The 25,195-nt window shown below is 46.1% G+C and overlaps 1 protein-coding gene across 6 annotated transcripts in view; it reads right to left on the reverse strand.

The window, feature by feature from the left end:
* LOC146802083 (lysosomal proton-coupled steroid conjugate and bile acid symporter SLC46A3-like) overlaps positions 1–25,195 on the reverse strand; it is a 212,933-nt gene that overhangs the window by 81,904 nt on the left and 105,834 nt on the right. For all 6 annotated transcript variants that reach the window (XM_085621646.1, XM_085621645.1, XM_085621644.1 and 3 more), the window contains exon 3: positions 12,148–13,015. In XM_085621646.1, coding sequence (XP_085477772.1) covers positions 12,148–13,015 — 868 coding nt within the window. The remainder of the gene's footprint in view (positions 1–12,147; positions 13,016–25,195) is intronic.

Below are 25,195 nucleotides of genomic sequence, written 5' to 3' on the forward strand. Positions count from 1 at the left end.
CTATCAATAAGTGATGACATTATATTGGATTACTGTAAAGGTCTGGCTTATGTGGTAAAAATCTATTTCTCATCAGTTGAATTTGTCAACACCATCAACAAAAGAACTCCAGTGCCATGCACTGCAGCCTGTAGATTGGGTCCTTGTGAAGAAATATGTTCACAAATACTGCCTAGAACCACGGTGGAAAGGGCCACATCACATAATAGTTATGGCTAATACTGCTGTGAAGTGTGCTGGTATTTCACAGTGAATCCATGCAGCTCACGCAAAGAGAGTGAACACTACAGATGAAGACGTGGTGACAACAACCAGTGAGTCAAAGTGAAAAGTTAGAGTTAGCTTTGTGGATCCAGAGGGTGAGAAGAATACCTTGGTGAAGGTCACCAAATTGAAATGGAGAAGTATTGAAAGATCATGAACAACAAGAAGAAACTGAGAGAGAAATACCATTTTGTGAGAAAGTGAAGCAGAAAATTCAATTGACAAGAGCCCCAAAGGAAAGCAGTTGACAATTTATCACGTTGTTGATGCCAATCAGAGCACACGCCACTCCACGAGTGGAGAAGATTCAGCAGTAGTCACCAGTAAAGAAACACAAGTTGACAATGTGCATCGAGGAGGCAAGTGGGCTCAAACGGTGAGAATCAGCAAAAGATTGCACTGGAACACTCCGAGAATCAATTAGAGAAGAGTTCAAGACAATTGAATTGGAATGTGAAAATAATGAGAGTGAATCACCTGTAGTCAAAAGATGGACAAGACAAAGAGTAGCAAACAGAAAGCACACATCTCCTGAGTAGACTTATCTAGCATCAATTGCAGCAGATGGAGAGTCAGATGTGGAAATCTATGATTTAACAGTTTGTTGCCAGTTTATCTATGAGGATGAAATGGAAGGGGAAAAACTGCCTTGAAGTCGTGCTACGTCCTGGATTACTGTTTGAGCTGAAACTCTGAAAGAAGAACTGAACCAATATTTTGTTTATTTTTGTACCTTAGGTTTCCAAGATAAAAGAGTTTCCCAAATCCTATGGGCTGAATTAATGAGCGGAACAGTTACATTTATTTTTCAAAAAGTATGATTCCTGATTTTGTGCCTTTAGAAGTTAGGGCTTTTGTTTTTCTCAGTAGAAGATGGCTAGTAACAAATGTTTTAAACTTTTTGGTACATTTTCATTAATAAAAATATTAAACATTTTAGTTTGGTATACTTGATTTCTCCCGTTGGGTATATTTCTCCTTCACAAGATTGATTCCCTACCACACACAATGAAATAGTACACTTAAAGTTAACACATAGGGATAGCTCAGTTGGTAGTTAATATATATTCAAATTTATTAGGGGAGTATGTTAGTATAATGAACGTAAGGAACTGTTATGTATGCACATATTTACTATCCTCTGCCGCAGAGTGTGAAACATTATCCTGTAATATGTTTATTGGTATTTTTCATAATTAAGAGATTTTATCATCATATCTTTCGGATCTCAATGCTTCAGTGAAAATAATTCCTGTATCGAAAGATTCTGGGAATTGTGTGACTCATTCTAAACATTTGAAAACAATCGCACAACCTTACATAAGTATTAATCAAACTAAAAATAAGAATGCATGCACTGTAAGTGAAGAAGAGAGTGAGTTTGTGAAGGAATATGAGAGAAGAATGAACATACTGAGTAATTTGAATGATGTGAGTGAAATTAGAACACAAATTTAAGCAGAAGAGAAATTTAGGAATTCAAACGTGCATCTGAGACTTAAAATGGAGCATGAAAAAAAGTGCGATGTTTGGTGCGTCAGAAACCTCAGAAATCTGTTGAATAAAATAGATGTTGGACAGAGTGAGTGTGAATGTTATTGATGATAAGTTTTCAGTTGGCGGAGAGCTGATATTTAGGGGCATTTATAATGTATGTGGTAAGACTGCCTATTTTAACCTACCCTGTATTTGTGTGGGGAGCCACTATGTTGCTCTAGTATTACCTTGGGTTTACCATGTGAATGAAATGAATGATGCTGTTGGTTTGGAAAGAGTGAAGGGAAGATTTGGACAAATTGGATTGGAAGTGCTAAGTGCTATGATTCCATCTATTGGTGTAGCTGGGAATGAAGTGAAGATTAGAAAATCATCTATACCTGTATATCGCCTTGCTTCTAATACCCCAGGAACACTAACTAAAATCCATCGAGAGCAAATGGCTATGCGCGCTATGACTATGCAAAACCGCCTTGCTTCAGATATCCTTCTCCCATAGAAGACGGTACAAGAGATTTCCAGTAAAATAAAAGCTCTTGAGGAGAAAGGTTTGTGGGCATTAGTTGATTCTTGGTTTGGTGAGTTTAGAAAGGGATTCAGAAAGGTTGGTAAATTGTTTGAAAACTTGGGGGGGGGGAGCATGCTACACACAATAGAAACCCCTATGATTAATTTGTACAGTTGTTCTTATTGTTTTGTTAAAAGTCTTTGAAATTATCTTTTCTAAATTGGGAATAAATTGTGGGTGTAAGAATAAGGTATGTATCATCATTCGCTACAAATAAGAGGAAAAAAGACTTGTTTGAAATGGAAAATATCTAGGCATGAGTTTACAATGACATGTAGATGCTGTAAGAATGGAGACGCACAAGACAGAAATAGAGGCATACTGTATTATGAATATTGCTGGGTTTTTGATGATGGTAATCATCAGAGGAGGAAAACTGTGAAATAATATTCTACATGTTATTTACATACGTGCACTAATATAAAGATATTGCAATTGTAACAATATCATTATGATGTGCTTTAATACAAATTTCTCTGTTAGAGTAATTAAACTAGGCCTCAGTTGAGCCACGACTCAATCTTTACAAAAATATGGCTGCTGTTTCATAATGTCCATTGTGTGTTAATATCTGTTACTTCACACTGCATGCAGCAAATTGTGCCCTGTTGTTTTGCAATGATTTTTCATTTTCGAAGAGATCCAGAGGAAGTCTTTACTATATTCAAGGCTTTTCCTTCATTAATTCAAGAGATCTGATCCAGATGGTATTAGGTCAAAAGGGGCAAATCAGTATTCATGTAGTGAGTTAGTGCGAATCAGAGAGGGTTATGTAGAATTTATAATGTTGAAATGTGATTTTCTGACATAAGGATACTTTTACTTGCACCATGCAGACATTCCGGATTTAATCATTTTCTATGCTGGAATTGAGTAAACAAGACTCTGGAATTTGGGGTGAGCCAGACTCCTTTTTGAGCTTCTAGAGATCATGTTCAATTAAATATCGATTTGTGATATACTCTGAACTTTATCTTTTCCATATTTTTGCCTACTGCTGCATCTATTCAAATGCTTAGGGCATTCATGAAAAATGTTTTTTATGCTTTATCATTGATTTGTTGAACCAAGCTATATTTCGCCTTCTCCATTGTGCGTTAATATTTTAATACCTTCATAGTTTTCTTTAAATTACTGACCTTGGATTTCCTTTTTGTGTCAGCCTTTTCTTTATTGACTGTACTTTGAAATGCTGTTTTGAATCTTATATTTAGCGACACATTGCCTCACAGTTCTTGATGTCAACACTATCCCAGACCCCGCAAACTGGGTACCACTATATGTAGTTTATCTAAATGATAGAGCCAGCACACCCACAAACATAATACATTTTAAGTGTTTTTCTGAAAATGTTCCCACATACACATTTTTATATCAGATTTTGCTTGTCGATTTATTTAATTTGACACTAAATGTTAAAAAAAAAATGATTGCATCTATGTTAACACTTTCCGACTTCTGATTCTCACAATAAAGGTTGCTCACCTAAATTTTTTCACCTAGCTTTTTATCGATTCTCTGAAATTTAAAGTACTATGTGTTTTTGTTGTTTTAAATGCTATTGCTCTTTATCATTACTTTTTTCATTGTACTGCAATTTGCAAATGTAGTTTGCTTTTTTCTGATTCTAAATTTGTTTTTAGTCTTTTTTGTCTTCTTCATAACACATTCCTTTGTGATGTAACTGTTGGTTCACTGTACTTGCATGCCCTTAATAGTCAAGATGAAATTAATTATGTATTCTGAAGAACGAACAAATTGTAATTGATTTCTTAGTCATGAAACGTGTATTGGTCAAAACGCTTTTGATCCCGATCCCTTTAATTTCAAATATAGTATATCGACATTTCACTCTAAACAATCATTTGAAATCTCTATGGATGACCCTAGAGCTATGCATCTAACAGAAGGCAAGGAACATGAGCAATACATTGATTTATCAGAGGCCCAATGCTCTCTTAGCATGGTCAGGTATCTGAAGCAGCATGAGAAGTTATACTCCATGCTTTAGCACCTTTGAACTGTCTTACTTACGGACAACTTGTATTAATCTTTGAATTGAAAGCAAGACGCCAATGGAACTACTGCTACAGCCATTGCTATTGGCAATGAGTGGTACAGGTCTTCCATATTGGACAATGATGAAGCAGGGTTTGCATTAAAAAGGATCAGTATGCCACCATCACAACAACCAGATGGTATGACACCCATTCAAAGTAACAGAAGCACTCCTTTGGTAAAACTAGGATATTTGATGGATCCAGATACATCCTGCTGTGACATTTATTTTATGGTGTACACCACAGTGTTCTGTAAAACAAGTGCGAACTCAGGCAGATACAGTAGGAAATGAACCCGGCAGGAAAGACAAAGAAAGACTAATGACCAAGTGGAATCAATTAGTTAAGTGCTTTTAGAGGAGGAGAAAACAGCAGGTTGTTTATTCTTCTGGCAGCCAGCTTTTATGGATGGATATGGGATTCAAAAAATCCAACACTAGCTACTGCAGGGCCTATAAGGTTTATAGCCCCTGTTACTGGAAAACTGTAAAGTGGTGAAGAGTTGCACATTCGCCCACATTTTAACTTTCATTAACTGTGTCCTCAACATGGAAGGGTACTCCCATCAATGTTAACACTGCAAAATATTGTTGCAAGGTCTTGACACTTACCTATTTAAAAAGGTTCACTGCTTTACAAACTTCAAACTAAACTGCTTGAATACATAGTTATCCTGCCCTTAAAGAAGACTTCACTAGAAATAATGCTCTGCATTTCTTAGAAGTTACATTTGTGCAAATGGAAAGACAGTCACAGGTGATACCGAAGCATTGGATGCAAATGAGAGCAACCGTGGGCCCCTTGCTGAACACTCTTAATTGAAGCGATACACAAACCGATGATCTCCCACAGAAGAGGTAGAAATTTAAAGGACATCCTGGTCCACACAAGACCGCGACCGGTACCAGAAAGAGACCCTCCTTTTCTAAATCTCGCACCTGTACAAGGCCACCACCCCTGTGGCAATTGCAGCTCATGTAACCTCACCAAAAAAAGTAGGAACATCACAGTCACGAATTGAGCGGTCTGGGAGCAAAGAACATTTACTAATTGTAACAGCAGAAACGTATATCATCACGTGCCCATGCAGACTGGAATATATCTGCATGACGTCCAGACCGGTAAAAACCCGCATAGGCGAACATAAAAGTAATGTACGCTGTAAAAAAAGTACCACCAAAATGGCGAGTCACTATCTGGCCATGGCCCACACCGTGGATGATTTAAGGTGGACTGTAATTGAACAAATCGACAACAAAAGAGACTTGCTAGAAAAAGAACAACGATGGGAACCAACGTCACTGGCCTCAACGATGACATACCTTGGGCCAACTATCTTGAGAACTAAGTCCCTTCTATTTTCTTTCCCAGAATCATGCAACCTTATTTGAGTGCGGAAGGGGTTTCTAGACCACATGAGTTATTGGTACTCGGGGTATTAAGTAAGCATCACCCCATTACGCTCCTACACCCCTTGAGTGGTCTCACAGGGTCGATCTTTGACCACCACACCTGCTTATGCAATAAGGTTGACTTAACGCACCCTATTTTGCAGTTTTAAGCAATAATAATTTGCTCATAAAATGCACCTGATCACACTATGGTGTTTTTTGATAAATTAGGACAACTGGTCGCCAACTTTGTAATCCAAGCATATGTCAACCATCATCCTCCGCCATAGGTGGGGATATCTTTCACTCCATTGAATACAATAACAATTCTATCATAGGCACAGTGTCTATATATATATTGGTATTAATTTCATGTGCCATTTCCTCATAATAAAACACTATTAGCGTCTTTTTTCAAGACTCTCAGGGACCCACACGGGTCCATGGCACCGCAACTCTTCTATCTCCATCATTGAGCCTTTCTCTACAACACAGCGCTCTAGTTGCGAGCACAGTACCTGGCTTTTGACTCACTTCCGCCGCTCTTTGGGTATGAGCCACAGCGCTCTAGTGCACGCGGCCTGGATGACAAACAGGAACTAATAGAGGTTTTAGTTCCGGTTGTGTATGGGACGTTTCTCTTCACAGGTGCAATAATTTCATACCAATTAAATGGCAGCATAAATAGAGCCTCCCGCGGTCTTCTTTCTTACCACGGAGCCGTGGGTTGGCGACATTTGGAGCGAGGCAGTGTTGACCGAGACGTAAGTACGGCATGGCCATCAAAAGTACCCTTGTGTTGCAGGCGCTCGAAATCGGCCAGCAATTACCAAAATAGTCTGCTTTTTCCAACTTTATATTATTCCAACTTTATATTAACAGAGTTCAGTGGGCGACACCCTTCCCTACCCGTTACAGAGGCTCATGGAGCATTATCTCCTACATTACATAGTATGTATTGACCAGTGTATGATGACATCATTTACATACAAAACTTCGAACAATTACTCTAGTCACAAAAATAGAATGTGTGATTTCCGTTATATGTATGTGTGTCTCGTACGTCTTTTCTTTCCCCACAGGTCATTGTACTGATAGATCACTGTATCAGTAGTAGTAAATACACCACAGTCACCTTGTGGCGCTTGTATATATTTTCTTCACATGTTTTGCTTTTTTTGCGCATAGGAAGGCGCAAATAATTGTACTTTCTCTTTCAGATTATCATTCTAGATTAGGTATCGTATATAAGTGCATGAGATTCCTGCATTTTTTCAACCTTTTTCACATTTGTATATAGCACAATTTAAAATCTGACATCAACATAGTGAGTACTGAGGGGATCTTTCAGTCCTGATGAAGAAGCCTTTGGTTCGAAACATGTTGACTTTGTAGGAGTATCCGCACATTGTCCTTTTGAAATCACTTTCTATATTCACTCCAGACCCTTCCTCTCACTACCCTTACACCACACATAGTACTGTAAGAACAGTGCTCCCGCTTAGCCGCACATCGTAGCACGCCCCGTCCCGCAGCGGGACGGGAAGACCCCTATGATGAAGCATGACACCAAGGGCCTTTTAGGTGTGTGAGGGGTATTTAAGCAAACCCTGCGTGCATCCACTCCAGGATGAGAAACACACTTCCTTAATACAGTAAGAACCTAATTTTAGAAACCCCCTTTACGGTGGTTCTCTTTGATTGATTACATGTTTTAGCGGCTGGCATGTTTCACTACTGCATTATACCCAGTAGAAGGACCCAGTATACATGTAAGAGCATGTCAAAAGTGCATAAAAGCAGCGCCAACTCAGTGCATTGTTGTGGGTAGATATTGTTTCTAATTCAAATGTAAACCATCAGGCATGGAACCAAGGTACATAAAACACTTTTGCATTCAATATTTTGATACCTGGTTGTCAGAATTTCATTGAAAAAACCTCAGGCATGGCACAGTAGAGTAACAAATCTTTGTGCAATGGATCTAGTGTTGATGCACCCACACAAGTGCATCAGCATTGTATTAAAACAACACTGGTATTCTTATTATGTATGAAGTTACACATTCTGTATTGTGCGTTCCATGTAGGGCCACCAACAACCATGTAGGGCCCCCAAAAACAGCATTTCCAGGTCTTCTTAGTGACTGTAGAACCCAAATGTACCCTATGAGCGAAACCAATCACTTTCAACCTCAAATATTTAGCTAAACAACTTTTCCAGCACGTAATAACATGCCTGTCTGAACTGTAAGTTGATCAGCTATCTAATTAAAACAATATGTCTCCTCTAAATTGTTTGACCTTCAAATTGTTTGACCTGTCAGTGTTTTTGTTGTACAACTTGCTTAACTTTCTGGAAAATCACATCTCCTCACAAGCCTTGTTCCACTCCTGCTCTGAAACGGTGCCCTGACAACTGACCACCACATCCATGCTGGCCACAACACACTCATTACCTATTAGCTCCTTGTTAGGTAATCCTTCTTGATCTTGAGTAGGAAGTCTAGACAGACCAGCCGCTCTGGCATTGGTACACCCAAGTATGTATTCTTTGAAATATGTTGGCCCCTGATGCTAAACTAAATGGCAAGCGTTAAGTACTTATAAGCCTCAAACGGAGTGATATACAAAGTTAGGGCTTGTGACTCAGCTTTCAGGGGTACCAGGTGGTAGGCCACTTTGAGATCAATGTTATTAAAAACCCTTGCACCTTCTAATGTAGACAGCAATTCATTAATTTAGGTAGTGGATGACATTATGATATTTTTGTTGAGTAAACGCAAGTCCGGCCACAGACGTATCTGCCCATTTTTATTTTAGCTATAACAACAGCACTGATCCACTCAGGTCCATTGACTGTTTCAACAATCTTATCCATACACAACTGGTCAAGATAATTCCTTCAATCTCCTCTCACAGATAAGGGAACATCCCTTACCTTGTGCTTAACCGGACAACATCTTGCTTTGAAATTATTTCCTGCTCGAACCCTCGACCGTGCCGTCAGAAAAATGGTAGAGTACTTTTATAGACTCTGATCTATACCCTCATCACTAGACTCAATTAACATAACAGGAACAGTAGTGCCTGGTCTCAATACAATGCCTAGCCTTCCTTGATCGACCCAGCCCATACTGTCCCTGCCATTAATGGAACTTACATTTTAGTAAAGATCTCCCTGCACAAAAGTTGTAAAACTTCCCCCAAATATCCTACTGTTGCTATTTCTGAAAACAATAGCCCTTAAATCTGGTTTCTTGAGTAAGTTGTTGTACCAATCTGGCTTAAAAGATCTTTCAGATAACATCGTAATTGATGATCCTGAGTCCACCATTACCCTTAGTCGGGGAACAACCTTTACAACGCAACTTTTACAACGCACTACACTTTCAACGCATTTTTTACAACGCAAAATCCATTACAACGCATGACATTACAACACATGACACTACAACACATTTTTAAAAACTACCTTTACAACGCATTCCATTACAACGCATACTACCATTACAACGCATACCATTACAACGCATAATATTACACTACACTATCCAACACTTACCCTACTGTTGCACCCCCTGGAGTTAGAATAGTAATTTTTACCCCTATACTATCCAACACTTACCCTACTGTTGCACCCCCTGGAGTTAGAATAGTAATTTTTACCCCTATACTATCCAACACTTACCCTACTGTTGCACCCCCTGGAGTTAGAATAGTAATTTTTACCCCTATACTATCCAACATTTACTCTACTGTTGCACCCCCTGGAGTTAGAATAGTAATTTTTACCCCTATACTATCCAACACTTACCCTACTGTTGCACCCCCTGGAGTTAGAATAGTAATTTTTACCCCTATACTAACCAACACTTACCCTACTGTTGCACCCCCTGGAGTTAGAATAGTAATTTTTACCCCTATACTATCCAACACTTACCCTACTGTTGCACCCCCTGGAGTTAGAATAGTAATTTTTACCCCTATACTATCCAACACTTACCCTACTGTTGCACCCCCTGGAGTTAGAATAGTAATTTTTACCCCTATACTATCCAACACTTACCCTACTGTTGCACCCCCTGGAGTTAGAATAGTAATTTTTACCCCTATACTATCCAACACTTACCCTACTGTTGCACCCCCTGGAGTTAGAATAGTAATTTTTACCCCTATACTATCCAACACTTACCCTACTGTTGCACCCCCTGGAGTTAGAATAGTAATTTTAACCCCTATACTATCCAACAATTTCCCTACTGTTGCACCCCCTGGAGTTAGAATAGTAATTTTTACCCCTATACTATCCAACACTTACCCTACTGTTGCACCCCCTGGAGTTAGAAAAGTAATTTTTACCCCTATCCTATCTAATACTTACCTTAAATGCAATTTAATATTATGCGTTGTAATGGTATGCGTTGTAAAGGTAGTATGCGTTGTAATGGAAATGCGTTGTAAAGGTAGTTTTTAAAAATGCGTTGTAGTGTCATGTGCTGTAATGGAATGCGTTGTAATGGATTTTGCGTTGTAAAAAATGCGTTGTAAGTGCATGCGTTGTAAAAGTGTGCGTTGTAACGACATACATCCCCCTTAGTCCAACTTCCCTGATTTTGACATTGCAAAACGGACCATTCTTTCTAGCAACCAACCCAGCATTATGTCAATTTTCCGGTACACATGCACTCAGCTGATATGTTCCGTAATGTGACTGCCCACTTACTGCCTGCTGATTAGTTCCCAATGTTAAAATTGTATTGGTATTAATTTCTTCATCTAATTGCATGAAATGCTGTTCCACTTCCGGAACGCAATTCACTTTAACTGTGTCACCATTCTTGCATGCTCTCATGAATGGTCTGTTGCCTTGCACTTGTTAAATTGTTTTCCATGAGCTGGGCAATTGGGATTATAACCCAAATGACTACACGAACCGCATCTATAACACTCACTGGTCTTAATAATTCTATTCGTTTTGTGACTATCCTGCACTTTCCTAACCGTATTCACACTCATATTTTCTGACCCACATGATGCACTAGATAATACTTTCACTGACTCTAATGAACGCTCGATACCTTTAACAATTTTTACAGTTTTGTCAAGAGTAGGATTGGGGCATCACAGAAGATGTTCCTGGACCTTCTTAGAAGACAGTTCAAGACAATCTGGTCTCGTAAATATTGATCTTTGGCATTCTCAAATTTACAATTGCTAGTCAAAATTCTAAGAGCAGCAACGTATTGGTCAAAATTCTCACCAATAGCCTGTTTTCTTGAATAAAAATTGAATCTTTCCAGGACAATACTAGGCTCATCTGAAAAATGTAATTACAATATTTTCTCTGCTACCAGAAATACATTTGAACTTGCGGCGTCCCCCGATCCTCTTCAAGAAATTGAATTTTAGGAATTATGTTGCACATTCTGTATTCTATGTTCAGCATTCTTTATTCAGTAATCTCTACGTGAATTGTTCTTGACAGTGCATCTTTTAAGCGTGGTTCCAGGTTCTGCATTCCAGCTTTGGAAGACAGTTGTCTATTAGGCAGTGAAGTGGGAACAGCAGAGCTGGAAGGATGCTGGTCGATGGGCTCTACATCTTGGCTACTTTCTCTCAATAAAGAAGATTTCTTCCATACCGCTTTGCTTGGATTATTTGGATATTCACTTCAACAAACAATATTTCTGCCCGTATTCAGGAACATTTATACAGAGTTTTGAGGCTGCAAGTGGTGGAGTAGGTCTCATTTCAGGAGGAGAGTATATATGGTATCCTACCCAGTAGCTAGGCCTTGTGTATGTGAGCATGCATTTAGAGATTGCACTGAAATAACTCAAACAGTTGGTGCATCTTGGTTGGTATTGGGTGCTCATACAGTTTTAACCTCATGGTTTGAGGCCCTCAAGTGAGGTCAGAGTTTCTCTTGACAAAAAGCTTTAAAAGTATATATTTTACCCACAATGCCATAGTGGGGGGGACAGCCCAGACTCAGGACGAATCAGCAGGTCCTTTCAACTTTCACTCTCAAACCAACAAACTGAAGTCTCCAAGTGTAACATCTCTCATGACACACTTTTAAACAAATCTTACTTGTACCACTTATCACTCTCTTCCCTCACTATCCTTCCTGGCCAGCCTCAACTTGTTCAACTCTGCCCTATAACACCAGGCCATAACATGGTTCTTCTTAGACATGTGGGCGTGTGCCATAATGAGGGAATGCATTTTCAGAATAACTACCTCAGTATCCTAGTCACCAATGCAAACCTTACTCTTGGTTAACCATTCAAAAACATCTATCCATGTGACTTATAATATTATGTTATGAATCAAAGGAGGTTACGGATCTGAAATTAACTTACCTAGAAACATTAGCAGTGTTGTTTTGGCAAAGGCTGTCATGAGCATTCCAGTGATCCAGGAAAAGAGGCCAATGAAGATAATGTATGGTTCCCTCAGGAACTTGGTGAAAAATAACACTCCAAGGAAACTGGTCACAAATGCAAAGGTACTCAATGAGGAACCCCATCCAATAAGTACTGCATCCCAGCAGAGAGGAGAGGCCAACTGGTAGAGAGTTAAGATGGAAGAAGCCCCAAACTGTCCAAACGTGTACGACATGAAAGCAAAAAGCATTGAGATGATCAAAGATCGCTTTCTGCAGGAAGCGTTTTTAAACAGTAGGTACACACTAGCAAACACCTCTTTAAAGCCTTCACCGCTGAATACATTTGCTTGTGATTCTGATATTTTTACAGATTCTTGAAGGAAGAAAATTATGTAGACCATATTAACAAAGTGAATTGCACAGGTTGTGACAAACAGCCACGTAAAACCAACACTTTCAATGAAATAGCCTGAGACTATGCCAGCTAATCCACTTGACACTCCAAGAATCATGTCAATCAGAGCTATACGTAGAGTCCTCTGTTTTGCACCATGGCTTATATCTGCTGCATATGCAAAACATCCACCAAGAAAAGTTCCGAATCTCCCAAGAAACCCAGTAAGTACGGATGATATATATAAAATATAAAGAGGCCAGGAGAAGTAAGATATTGCAAAGTAAAAGGCAGATGTCACAAAGCCTCCTAGAGTGGGCAAAAATAAGGATGTTTTGCGTCCATGTCGGTCACCATAGGCAACGATGGCCAGGGTCACCAAAAGACCTGGAATCAAGCCACTTAAGTCCATCAACATGGAAAGCATAGATGCCTCCTTTTGGACCTCCTGAAAAGAAAGAATAAAACACTTTAAAATAAGTGCACACAGTGATTAAACATCATTAAATAACTACACCTCCAGGAAGCACCCAACATGCAGCATGTGTGCTATCTGAGCCATATAAGTAACTGGTATCTGAGCACCACAGCATGGATCTAGTGACACTTCATTCTGAAAATATTGTACAACTTGTGGCAATCAGGCATCAGCGACACAGCTGCATTACTGATGTCATGACATTGAGAACCAAACTTACTTTCTATCCAGTGTGCGGTGACATCAGCAGTTGAGGGCGATGTAGCTGAAAACACATATTTGTAGGGGTGCATTATAATCACACGTGTTGTCCGCATCCGTCTAAAATCCTTTGTTGTCATAACATGAAGTGTTAGAATTTGAGATGTAATAACAGGAAACGAGATGTATTCTAGGCCATTTGAATGTAACATGGATCAAATAATGTAGACAGCAAATGTAAACATTACCTTGAATAACTTGTGTTGTGCAGCTGACAATTATTCATCTATCTAATGTGCTTATGGAACGTGTTATTTAGATGCAGGTAATAAAATTAATCAAATGTGTTTATTTCTTATGCAAATTCGTAAAGCTCATGTGCCATTTTTAGGTCGAGCCTGTAACAGCGCTTGCGCTGTTCTGGCGAAGACTTTATGTAAGGGCTTTTTACATCTCACCTCACGCTCGCACACACTCGTGCATGTGCTTTTTGTTTTGTCCCAGGCTATTGGCCTATGAGTGTGTGAGAAGTTGGCCTGGCATATGCTGGTCACTAGTTATAGTGGCCACCTTGCACCAGTCCAATTTGACTCTTATGGTAGATAGGTTCAAGACAACCTTTTAAAGAAAGCTATCCTAGTGGTAGCTGTGGAGAGCAGCCTTTAGACTAAGTCTCAGAGGAATGTTCGGGCTGGACTGGTCCCATGAGGCACAGGGTCAGACTGATTTGCATATGGCCATGTCTGAACTGGGGTGGTGGAGTGAGCTAAAGAATGATGATGGATTAAACCCAGATCAGTTGACTGGAGGTGAGTGTTTGATTTGCTCAAATGCTCCGCCCATCATCCCCTTTGGTATCACTTTGTTCGCCCTAAGTTGGCAGGGTATACCCAGACGTGGGTCCCTTGCTCACTTTGCCACTGGATTCAAGATAGCCTGGCTGATGAGGGTTATGAACCCGAAACCGGTCCCAGGATGCTTGTTTCCGATCCAGGGAAGACATGGCTTGGCAGTTCAGGCTGGACTGGTCCCATGAGGCACAGGGTCAGACTGATTTGCATATGGCCATGTCTGAACTGGGGTTGTGGAGTGAGCTAAAGAATGAAGATGGATTAAACCCAGATCATTTGACGGGGGGTGAGTGTTTGATTTGCTCAAACGCTCCGTTCATCATCCCCATTTGGTATCCTAGAGCAACGTAAAGCAGCTTGTTTTACCTTTTAATCTCTTGAATTACCAAATGAAAGGACACCACACAGGTATATATATCAAATATATATGTATTTATTACTAGACACACTCTACTAATCTCTTTATGAGATTAGAAGTCAGGAACATATGCAAATATCAACGTTTCACAATAAGTTAAGCACAAATATGGCTGGGGCCCTAGTGGTGTACCAGACCATATACTAAAAAAGAGGTTCAGGAATGTCGACTTGCAAGGGGACAAGGCCTAGGGCCTCTAGAATCGCTGGGGACTCACTAATCCACCCACGGCAGGTAAGTAAAGTACCCACGGGAGACGCGTGCAGTGTGAGAACACAGTCGCGGGTTCCCTATTGATTTCAATGGAGAAAGCTGCGGTTGGATTTTTAAAGTTGAAGGGTACTTCTAGATAGTCTACAAGCAAGCCACTTACAAGGTAAGTAGTTCGAGGGCCAACATGCACAGGAGCACTGGAGTGCACGAGTTACCCCACCGAGGGAAGCCGGGTGCATAGGTGTCTTTTGGTGTCGGGTTGCGTCGTCGTTTTCAATGGAAGCCGAAGAGGTTTTGCTGCTTGTGAAGACTGGAGAAGTGTCCGGACCACATGTGGTCCAATGCACAAGTTCGTAGAACGTCGTGAAGGGGTTGCACTTGACAATAGTGCACGGTACCCAGGTATTGCTGTTCCTCGTCACTCGTGGGGTCCACTCGCCTCAGCTTTGCTGGGGACACACAATGGCCGTCGAGAAGTCAGGAAATCTACTTCCGGGGCTGCAGGGACTTCGGACTCCAGCGGGAGCGGGAAAGTTTGCGACCGTTGATTCAAGTTTCACTCCTTGACTCCAAGGGAGATTCTTCAGTCTTCCAAAGGTAGTGGAACGTCGAAGGGCCAGGATTCTTCTTGTAGAGTGTCGTCCAGGGATATCTGATTTGCAATGGCAAGGTTTCCCTATCTTATACTAAAGGAAAGCTCTTTGACCATTCCTATCGGAGGGTCAGGGGAGTGGGTGGTTACACCCACTTCCCTTTGTCCAGTTTCACGCCAGAGCAGGGGCAGGTAGCCCCTGAACCGGTTTGAGCTGGCATATGCACAGAGGAGCCTACTGCTCCCCCAGTGCAGGACTTCAAAGCAATCTAGGAGTGCACCCACCCAGCCCCAATACACTAAATACTGTCTGGAAGGTGGTGACACCTCCCTGTGACAGGATGCCTATTGTTGGGTCTCCTCCACTGCGAGTTTCAGTCAGCAGCAGGAGGGCAGCCCAGTGTCTGTGCTGGTGGCATCCATTTTGCGATGCCAGGCTCTTTCAGATTTCTACCGTGTTTCCACAGTAGGTACATGTCTTCCCCTCTAGAAGGGTGGTATCATACTCCCACACCAGTTACCGGTGTGGGGGTATGATTCCAAGTTCTTTGACTCCAAACATGACATGTTTTTATGCAGTCATAGTCATTCCAAAGTTAGCATTTACCGGTAAGTTATAATGCACTTAAGAGTTTATGGTTTAACCGCATCCACAAACAGCCACAGAGAACAGACTCTGCCAGCTGCAGAGGGGCCCTGCTCATACAGAGGCACCCCCTCACATTGTAAACCAGGCACCCTGCCCTCAGGATTGATAGGGCCTGCCTTAGGGGTGACTGATAGGTTTATTTGTGCGTGTATGGTGAGATATAGGGAACCTATACCTCAGTGAGGAGTGCTAACACTACCTCACCCAGGCTGCAGTAGCAGGCCTGTGGTGTCAGATTTAGTCTGCTTCCCAGGGGTGGCATAATACATGCTTCAACCCCTGGTAGGCCTGTGAAGTACCTATGCCCTTGGTACCTAAGGTACCATATGCTAGGGGCTCATAAGGTACCACAGTATCCAATCACTAGTGCATCTAATATGCACACCAGTCATTTAAGGGAGTAAGCAGATAGGCCGGTGTCCTGGATAGCAGGATCCCAGCCAGACTAGTCAAAAACCATTCAAACACCAGGAAAAAAGTGGGGGCAACCATCCAATCAGATTCCACCTTCCTACAGCGTGCATCTTTTTAACAAAGACAGCACGCAATTGGTCAAAGGCGGGCGCATTGCTCTGCCCAAGGCCTATTGGTTGTGGTTACCCGCATGGGAGCCATGTGTTTTGAATTATCGTGCACAGATGCGTGCGTGATCATTCAAAACACATGTCTTGGTGTGGCGTGCGCGCGCTCTTGCGCCTAGCGTTGCGGTGCGCAGATTCTGAAAACGTCATCGCTGAGCCACGCTGGTATTGGTCCAGCCTCGAGGGATTCCCCAGACGTCACTGCCGAGCCACACTCGGATTGGTCCCAGCCACAAGGGCTTCCCAACGCTCGTCACCAGGGACCATCTCTGACATCTGGTAGCTCTCCTTCATTGGGGCAAAATGGTGACCCGGGTCGGTATCTCGCACAGGCATCAGTAGACCTCAGTTTCCTTCCAACTGTCTGAGCTGGCTGCCCAGAAGAGAAATGCAGCCTTTGCTAAGGTCTGATTGACGAAGCCCTTTGAACTTGACCACGAATAAGCCTCTGATACCCAGGCAGTTTATGATGTCCGTTGTGACCCCACAGTGGCACGAGAGCCTGCGCCTGTTTTCTGGTCCGTAAGAGATCAGCAGATGGCACAAACTGCACAGGCCATGGGGTGGAGGGAGTGGGTATTCCTGCACGTAGGATGGGATACCTCAAAATGACAGTATCACTCCTACCCCCGTGCATGAAAGAACAAGTGATCACGTGGCCCCACACAGATTGGCAATGGGTCTAGTTAACCTGATTTTACAAATGCAACCAACAATAGCACCCTCACACCTTCCTTGGACCTAAGACCGCTACATAAGTGGAATGAATAAAATAAACAGCCAGTGCGCACCCACGGCCCACTCCTCCTGAATTCAAGACAGGAATTACAAGCCCGCAACGACGGGCAGCCAAAGGCAAGGAAGCTCATCTGCTTAAAATCAGTCACTGACATTTTCTGCCCACTCCAGAATGCGTCCCAGATGTAGCAGTCTAGTTGTTATCCCACTCCACTGCCCCATTGCCCTGAAGAGCATCTTTACTTTGTAACACTCTCTGGCCAGGCGTGGCCAGAGAGCATAGATAAACGGGCGGAGGTCGCACAGGACTTCCTGCCCATACTAGGCTACCAATGTGTGTGTGTCTCTAATTTGTGTCTTCCTAGCACCAGGCCGCAAATCAGGCGTTGTCACTTCGAGAACGTCACACTGGCGATGAGGGCGGGTACTGTGGCCATCGCGTGCTGCCTACCATCGTGTGCCGCCGACCAACTCCGTTGTCTGGGTGCTGTCGTCCAAGCGGAGGGCTGCTGGAGTCCCGCTACATCCCGTAGCGCAGCCGCATGCTTGCGGTGAAGAAGGCCTGCCGCGTCTGACCGCCGCGGCGCTGCCCTGAGTGTCACCAACAGCCCAGATCAATTGCAGCCCACTGGTGTACCCGGAGCACCTACTGCTCTGCCTTAACGTCACTGCTCAACATCGCAGGGTGCGTGCGCGCACCGGCCTGCCCGACAGCCTGAGTCTCCCGATTGGCATTGAGAAGCGCTCGCCACCTGCTAGCTGATGAAGGTACCGCGTGCAGCCAATAATTCAATGCTACTGTGATGGTGCAAATGTAACCTGCAGCGTTTGGCCTAGAACTCCTTGCACAATCATCCCTGGGAGAAAAAAAAACTCTTACCAGCCTGCATGGAAGAGACTGCATCCTGGGTAACCACAGAGACGGGCACTCACTTGATCATACTCCCAGGCCGGTGAGGGGGACACAATCCAGAATTGCTGCAGTTTTCCAGGGCGATCCCAGTTTATGTGAAGGAGGGGCCCCGAGGTAGCCTGCTGAACCCCACATGCCTCACCTAGCGTTAAAGGAGCAGTGGTCAACCCCAGTGGAAGGTCCTGTTCCGCCCACACCACCAAGGCATCACCATGTCAGGTCCCGCGGCGGCAGCCGTGCCCGTGGCCCAACAGAATGCGCCTCCTGCACAGCCAATCGCGCAGCCGACGTCGCAACACGTGCAAATCACAGCACTGCCTCCGTTCAGCGAGCTCATCGATCCAGCGACAGCATCTCCGAGGTGGACAATTTGGATTGGAAGGCTCAACAACTACTTTACCGCCACTCGTGAGACAGATGGCGCAGTGAAGAGGTTGCTGTTGCTTCATTTTGGTGGGGAGGAAATATACAAACTATTTGCACACCTTCCAGACACCGGCTCTCCCACTGACTACGACGCAGCTGTCAGGGCGTTAAATGCCCATTTTGACCCACAACCTAACCCGGATTACGAGCGTTTTAAACTCCGTCAAGCACGTCATAGAGAGGGCGAGACCATGGGCGCTTTTCATACTCGGCTGCGAGAATTGGCCAGTACATGCACAGACGATGGCCCGAACAAGGAAGTAAGAGACCAAGCGATCCAAGGGTGCAGCAACAAACATCTTCGGACCCTCATACTGCGACAGCCAGGAATCACCCTAGAAGACATTCTTATCCTAGCAAGGTCACATGAACTGTCTCATGCCAGAGCTACCGTGATGGACGCCGCGCTAGCCCAACAAGCGGAAAAGCCAGTAACAATAAAGACTGAACGAGCAGATGCAATACGAACCCCAGCCAGAGGCACCCGAGAACGATGGGTGAACAGAAACCCACATGGGTCACGTTGTGGCTACTGCGGTAACGAAGAACATCCACCCGAAGAATGCCCTGCTCAAGGTCGGACGTGCTCTAAATGCGGTATTCCTAATTACTATGCAAGAGTCTGTAGAGAAGGAGCCCGATGCAGAGGAGCTCGAGGAAGACGTCCGCCGTCCAAGTCAGTACGACAACTGTCGCTCGAGGAAGCGGACAAACCTAAAGGGGCGAAAATCCCAGCTAGTCGGAGGCAATACCTAGAGGACTCGTCCACAGAAGACGAAGCAGAAGCTTACATGATACCTTTTGCAAGTGACCTGAAGAGAAGACGGAGGCCCCAACCGACGTGCGCCATTGAAATTGCAGGAACACTAGTAACGGCTCTAACTGACACAGGGGCCTCCGTAAATGTGATGGGTTGCTAGCAGTATAAACAATTAAAGCCGAGACCGACATTAATCCTATCGAACGTAAAAATCCTGACGTATGGAAGTCAGATGCCTCTACCCCTCAAAGGGAAGATGATGGTGCAATTCAAGTCGGACACTCAAGAGGTCACCACGACGTTCCACATCATAGACCGAGAAGCAGACATCTTAGTGAGCAGTCACACAGCAGAAGATCTCGGGCTAGTGACATTTGCCAACGCGGTCAAGACCATACAGGCCGACGGTATACTCGAGCTCTTCCCACAGCTCTTCAAAGGCCTTGGATGTATGAAACCAGACCCCGTGAAGTTGCACATTTACAAAGCAGTAAAGCCAATTTCCCTGCGACATCGTCGTATACCTTTCCATCTCAGGCCACTCGTCGAGCAAGAACTGCGAAATCTAGAGAAGCAGGGAGTAATCAAAAAGATCACAGGGCCGACGCCATGGGTGTCGCCCATGGTCATAGCCGAGAAACCGAAACAGCCAGGGAAGATACGTCTCTGCATTGACATGCGTATGCCAAATCAAGCAATAAAGCGGGAGAGACACCTTACCCCAATGGTTGACGACATACTGGCAGATTTAAACGGATCCCGCTGGTTTTCTAAACTTGACCTCAACGCAGGGTACCACCAGCTGAAACTGGCAGAGGAAAGTAGGTACATTACGACCTTCTTGACTCACCTGGGGCTATGCCGCTATAAAAGATTACATTTCGGCATATCTTCGGCAGCAGAAATCTTTCAAAACGCCGTCCAGGAGATGCTATCAGGGCTTCAGGGAGTCCTCAACGTCAGTGATGATATACTTATTCACTCAGCCACACTCGAAGAACACCATTGTCAGCTTAGAGCCACTCTGCAACGTTTAGTGGACCATGGCGTAACACTCCACCAGGACAAATGTCAATTCTTCCAAAGGTCCATTGAATTCTTTGGCTAAGTGTTCAGCAAAGAGGGAGTGCAGGTAGACCCCAGGAAGTCGCAAGCCATTCAGCAAGCACCAGCACCTAACACGGCATCAGAAGTTCGGAGCTTTCTGGGCATGGCCACATACTGTGGATGGTTCATACCAAACCTAGCCACGGTAGCTGAACCATTAAGGCCCTCACCAAAAAGGACGCAGCGTGGCAATGGGGGAGAGAAGAGGAAGAAGCATTCCAAAAAGTCAAGTCGACCCTGTTGAGCAAAATCACCATGGCTTACTTTGACATGGCAAGACGCACGGAAGTAGTAGTGGACGCCCGCCCCGTGGGGCTAGGGGCCCTCCTTGCTCAAGAAGTGGAGCCAGGGAAGTGGGTTCCTTTGGCCTTCGCAAGCAAAGCGTTAACACCAACAGAAGCTCGTTACTCCCAAATTGAACGAGAGGCACTAGCCGTCAAGTGGGCCTGTGACCATTTTCATCTATACATCTGCGGACATCCACTACTTCCGCTATTCAGAGGCACTGTTCCACATCCACCGCCCAGGATCGAAAGATGGGCAATACAACTACAACACTACCAAATGGACATAGAGTACAGACCTGGAGCCAAGAACCCTGCGGACTTCCTGTCTCGGCACCCAGTAGACGGGCTCCCAGGGGATAACCGACAAGAACAACATACCGAAGAATATGTGTTGGAAGGGCGTTCTCCGGGGGGCTTCAGAATACGTTCCTGACCACCCTTTGACCCACCTCTCCCAGAGTTAGGCCGAGCAATGGCGGGGCGGCCCTTCCTGGAAGGGTCTCGTTCCTAGGCTTGTACACGCTGAGCTTACACTCTTTGACAGAGGGACACCACACAGTAGTTCTTAGTAAGACAGTATACTTTATCGATAGTTTCAGGGGATCTTTATGACCCGTGATACCGCTGTTGGGTCAATGCCACAAGCGGCGGTGGTTTTGTGATGGGGGTATTGGGGTAGCGGGACAGTCTTTAAGTTCAGTGTCTCTGCGGAGTATCCTACGCACAGCTCTCAATCCTCGAGCTGGGGGATTTGGGTTCACTCGGCAATCTCCGCCGATCCTTCTGGGTAGGAGCGCCGCGAGTCTCTCAGCAGGCACAGGTGGTTTCAGATTCTCGGGAGCCGCGTCAGCGTCAGCAGGGCTCAGATGGTTCAGAGTTCGGGGAGCCGCGACAGCGTCAGCAGGGCTCAGATGGTTCAGAGTTCGGGGAGCCGCGACAGCGTCAGCAGGGCTCAGATGGTTCAGAGTTCGGGGAGCCGCGACAGCGTCAGCAGGGCTCAGATGGTTCAGAGTTCGGGGAGCCGCGACAGCGTCAGCAGGGCTCTCGTAGGTCCAGGTCTTCTCTGCCGCCTGTCCCTTCAGCTCCCCTTGTTATACTCCCCCTCCTCTTTGAAGTCCGGAGTCCTCGCAGAGAGGGGTCTTGGTGCCTGGGGGCGGTGTGTTGGGATTTCCTGCCGCTCGGCCCCTTTGATCTGTTCAGGTTGGTCTGGGAGGGACACCAGATGCCCAGCATGCGAGGCGCCCGCTCACCGGGGGCCTGGTGGCCGATCGAAACCCTCCTTGGGGAGGAGGTCAGAGGTGTGACAGGGACGGCGTCTCCCGGTTTCTCTTGGGGGTTTCTCTCTCCCTCGGCCGGGCATGCGTGGTAGTGTCTTGGGTTTTGCTGGGGCCCCGGCCGGCCATCGGGTTTACTGGGCCATGGTGGCCGGAAGTCTGTGATACCGGGGATCAGGTGTGGTTGCAGGGTTGCTTACTGGTCGGGAGGGTCCACGCCACAAGGCCGGTCTCACACGTGCCCCCCCCCAGCTGAAAGGCGGGGAGAACTTCCCATCCACTTGGGGGTTCTCCTCGCTGAAGCGGAAGAATCGGGACAGGCCGTCAGCGTTGGCGTGGTCAGTCCCGGGGCGATGCTCCAGAGTGAAGTCCATCCCCTGGAGGGAGATTGACCATCGTAGCAGCTTGGGGTTTTCTCCTCTCATTTGCATCAGCCACCGTAAGGGTCGATGATCCATTTGAACTCGGAAGTGGGTTCCGAACAAGTAGGGCCGTAGCTTTTTGAGGGCCCAGACTACTGCGAAGGTCTCTCTTTCAATGGTGCTCCACCGTTGTTCCCGAGGTAGTAACCTTCGGCTGATGAAGGCTATGGGCTGATCTATGCCTTGGTCGTTGAACTGTGAGAGGACTGCCCCGATGCCGTGCTCCGAAGCGTCCGTCTGGACCACAAATTCCTGAGAGTAGTCAGGGGCTTTGAGTACCGGAGCAGTACATATAGCTGCTTTCAAGGCGTCGAACGCTTTTTGGCACGGGGGAGTCCACTGTACTTTCTTCGGGTGCTTTTTGGAGGTTCACTCTGTGAGGGGGCCTGCGATGCTGCCATAGTTTTTAATAAACCTCCGGTAGTAACCGGTGAGGCCTAGGAAGGTCCGGACTTCCGTTTGGGTCGTGGGGGGTTCCCAGGACAAGATGGCGTCGATCTTCGGCTGGAGGGGGGCGACCTGCCCGCTCCCCACCTGGTGTCCCAGATAGATCACTGAGCCCTGTCCAATTTGGCACTTGCTGGCCTTGATGGTTAGGCCTGCCTGGCGCAGGGCCATCAGTACTTGTCGGAGGTGCTGGAGGTGTTCGGTCCATTGGGAGCTGAATACTGCGATGTCGTCTAGGTACGCTGCGCTGAACCCCTCTAGCCCGGCCAGGACCCGGTTCACCAGTCGCTAGAAGGTGGCCGGGGCATTTTTCATCCCAAAAGGCATGACTCTGAAAGTAGTGCCCATCCGGGGTGGAGAAGGCGGACCGCTCCTTGGCTCCCTCAGTGAGCGCAATTTGCCAGTATCTGCAGGTCAGGTCGAAGGTGCTGAGGTAGCGAGCGGCCCCGAGGCGGTCAATGAGCTTGTCTGCACGGGGGATAGGGTGAGCGTCCGCTCGGGTGACCGCATTGAGTCCCCGGTAGTCTACACAGAATCTCAGCTCGGGGGCGACACCAGGAGCTGCTGCTTTCGGGACCAGTACTACCGGGCTGGCCCATGGGCTGTCGGAGGGTTCAATCACCCCTAGGGCTAACATCTTGGCTACTTCGGTCTGGATGCAGGTCCGGACCCGGTCAGGGACTCGGTAGGCTCGGTGTTTTACCGGCGGGCTGTCTCCGGTGTCTACGTCATGGACACACCAGTCGGTGACCCTAGGGGTGAGGGAGAAGAGGTCTGTGAATTGTCTCAATAGCTGGCGGCAGTCGTCGGACTGTTGGGGGGTGAGGGTGGACGAAAGTCTCACCCCCTCTACGGAGCCATCTTTCTCTTTAGCACACAGGGCGTCTGGAAGGGGCTCTGTGTCTTCTTCGGTCCCATCGTCGGTGGCCAGGAGCAAACTCAACTCCGTCCTCACGAAGTGGGGTTTGAGGCGGTTCACGTGGAGGACCCGGAGGGGGTTCCGAGGGGACTGAACATCAACTAGATACGTGACTTGACTCTTCCGCTCGACCACTTTGAAGGGTCCAGTCCATCTGTCTTGGAGGGCGCAGGGTTTCACCGGGGCCATTACCCAGACCTGTTGGCCAGGCTGAAACTCGACCAGCGTGGCATTCTGGTCATACCAGCGCTTCATCTCTTCTTGGCTAGCCTCGAGGTTTGCCTCGGCGAGCTCCCGGAACTTCCGGGTCCGGTTGCGGAGCGCCAGGATATAGCGGTCTAGCGGAATACATCGGGAGGGGTTCCTCGGGGAGCCGTTTCCCAGCTCTCTTTGACCAGGCTCAGGGGTCCCCGGACGGGGTGTCCGTAGAGTAGTTCGAATGGGCTGAACCCCAGAGATTTTTGGGGAACTTCCCGGTAGGCGAACAGGAGGCAAGGGAGGAGGACGTCCCATTTCCGGCGGAGGGGTTCTTCGAGGCCCATGATCATTCCTTTCATGGTCCGTTTAAATCGTTCGACTAGGCCATTGCCTTGGGGGTGGTATGGGGTGGTGAATTTGTATGACACCCCGCATTGTTGCCATAAGGACCTCATGTACTTGGAGATAGAGTTCGTGCCACGATCACTCACGACTTCGCGAGGGAACCCCACGCGGGAAAATATCCCCATCAAGGCCCGGGCCACCACGGGGGCCGTCACGGTGCGGAGGGGAATGGCCTCTGGGTAGCGGGTGGCATGGTCCACCAGGACGAGGATGAACCGGTGGCCCTGGGCGGTCCTGGGATCCAGGGGTCCCACGATGTCGATCCCCACCCGCTCAAAGGAGGTACTAACAACGGGGAAGGGTTGTAGCGGAGCCTTGTGCTTCCCACCACCTTTTCCGCTGGCCTGGCACGTGAGACATGACTTGCAGTGGGCCTCTACATTCGCTCGCATTTTGGTCCAATAGAAGTGGGTAACCAGGCGATGATAGGTTTTGACTTGGCCTAAGTGTCCTGCCAGGGGTACATCATGGGCTAGGCCTAGGAGGAAATTTTGAAAGCGCAGGGGTACCACCAGTACCCGGGCCGATCCCAGCTCGGCCGACTTCTGTTCGCTGTACAGGAGGCCGCTTTCCCAATATACCCAGTGGGTTACGGACTGGTCGCCTGCTGCCTGGGCTTCGGGCTGCTGTCGGGGTCCAATGAGGGAAGGGCAGGTGGCTTGTTCCCTGCAGAATTCTTCTCGGGAGGGACCTCCCTCGCAGTGCCAGTGGGCCATCTCGGGTAGGTCCCCGAGCTCGGTCAGTTGCTC

This window comes from Triturus cristatus, chromosome 8 (genome assembly GCF_964204655.1).
Source record: "Triturus cristatus chromosome 8, aTriCri1.1, whole genome shotgun sequence".
Taxonomy (NCBI): Eukaryota; Metazoa; Chordata; class Amphibia; order Caudata; family Salamandridae; genus Triturus; species Triturus cristatus.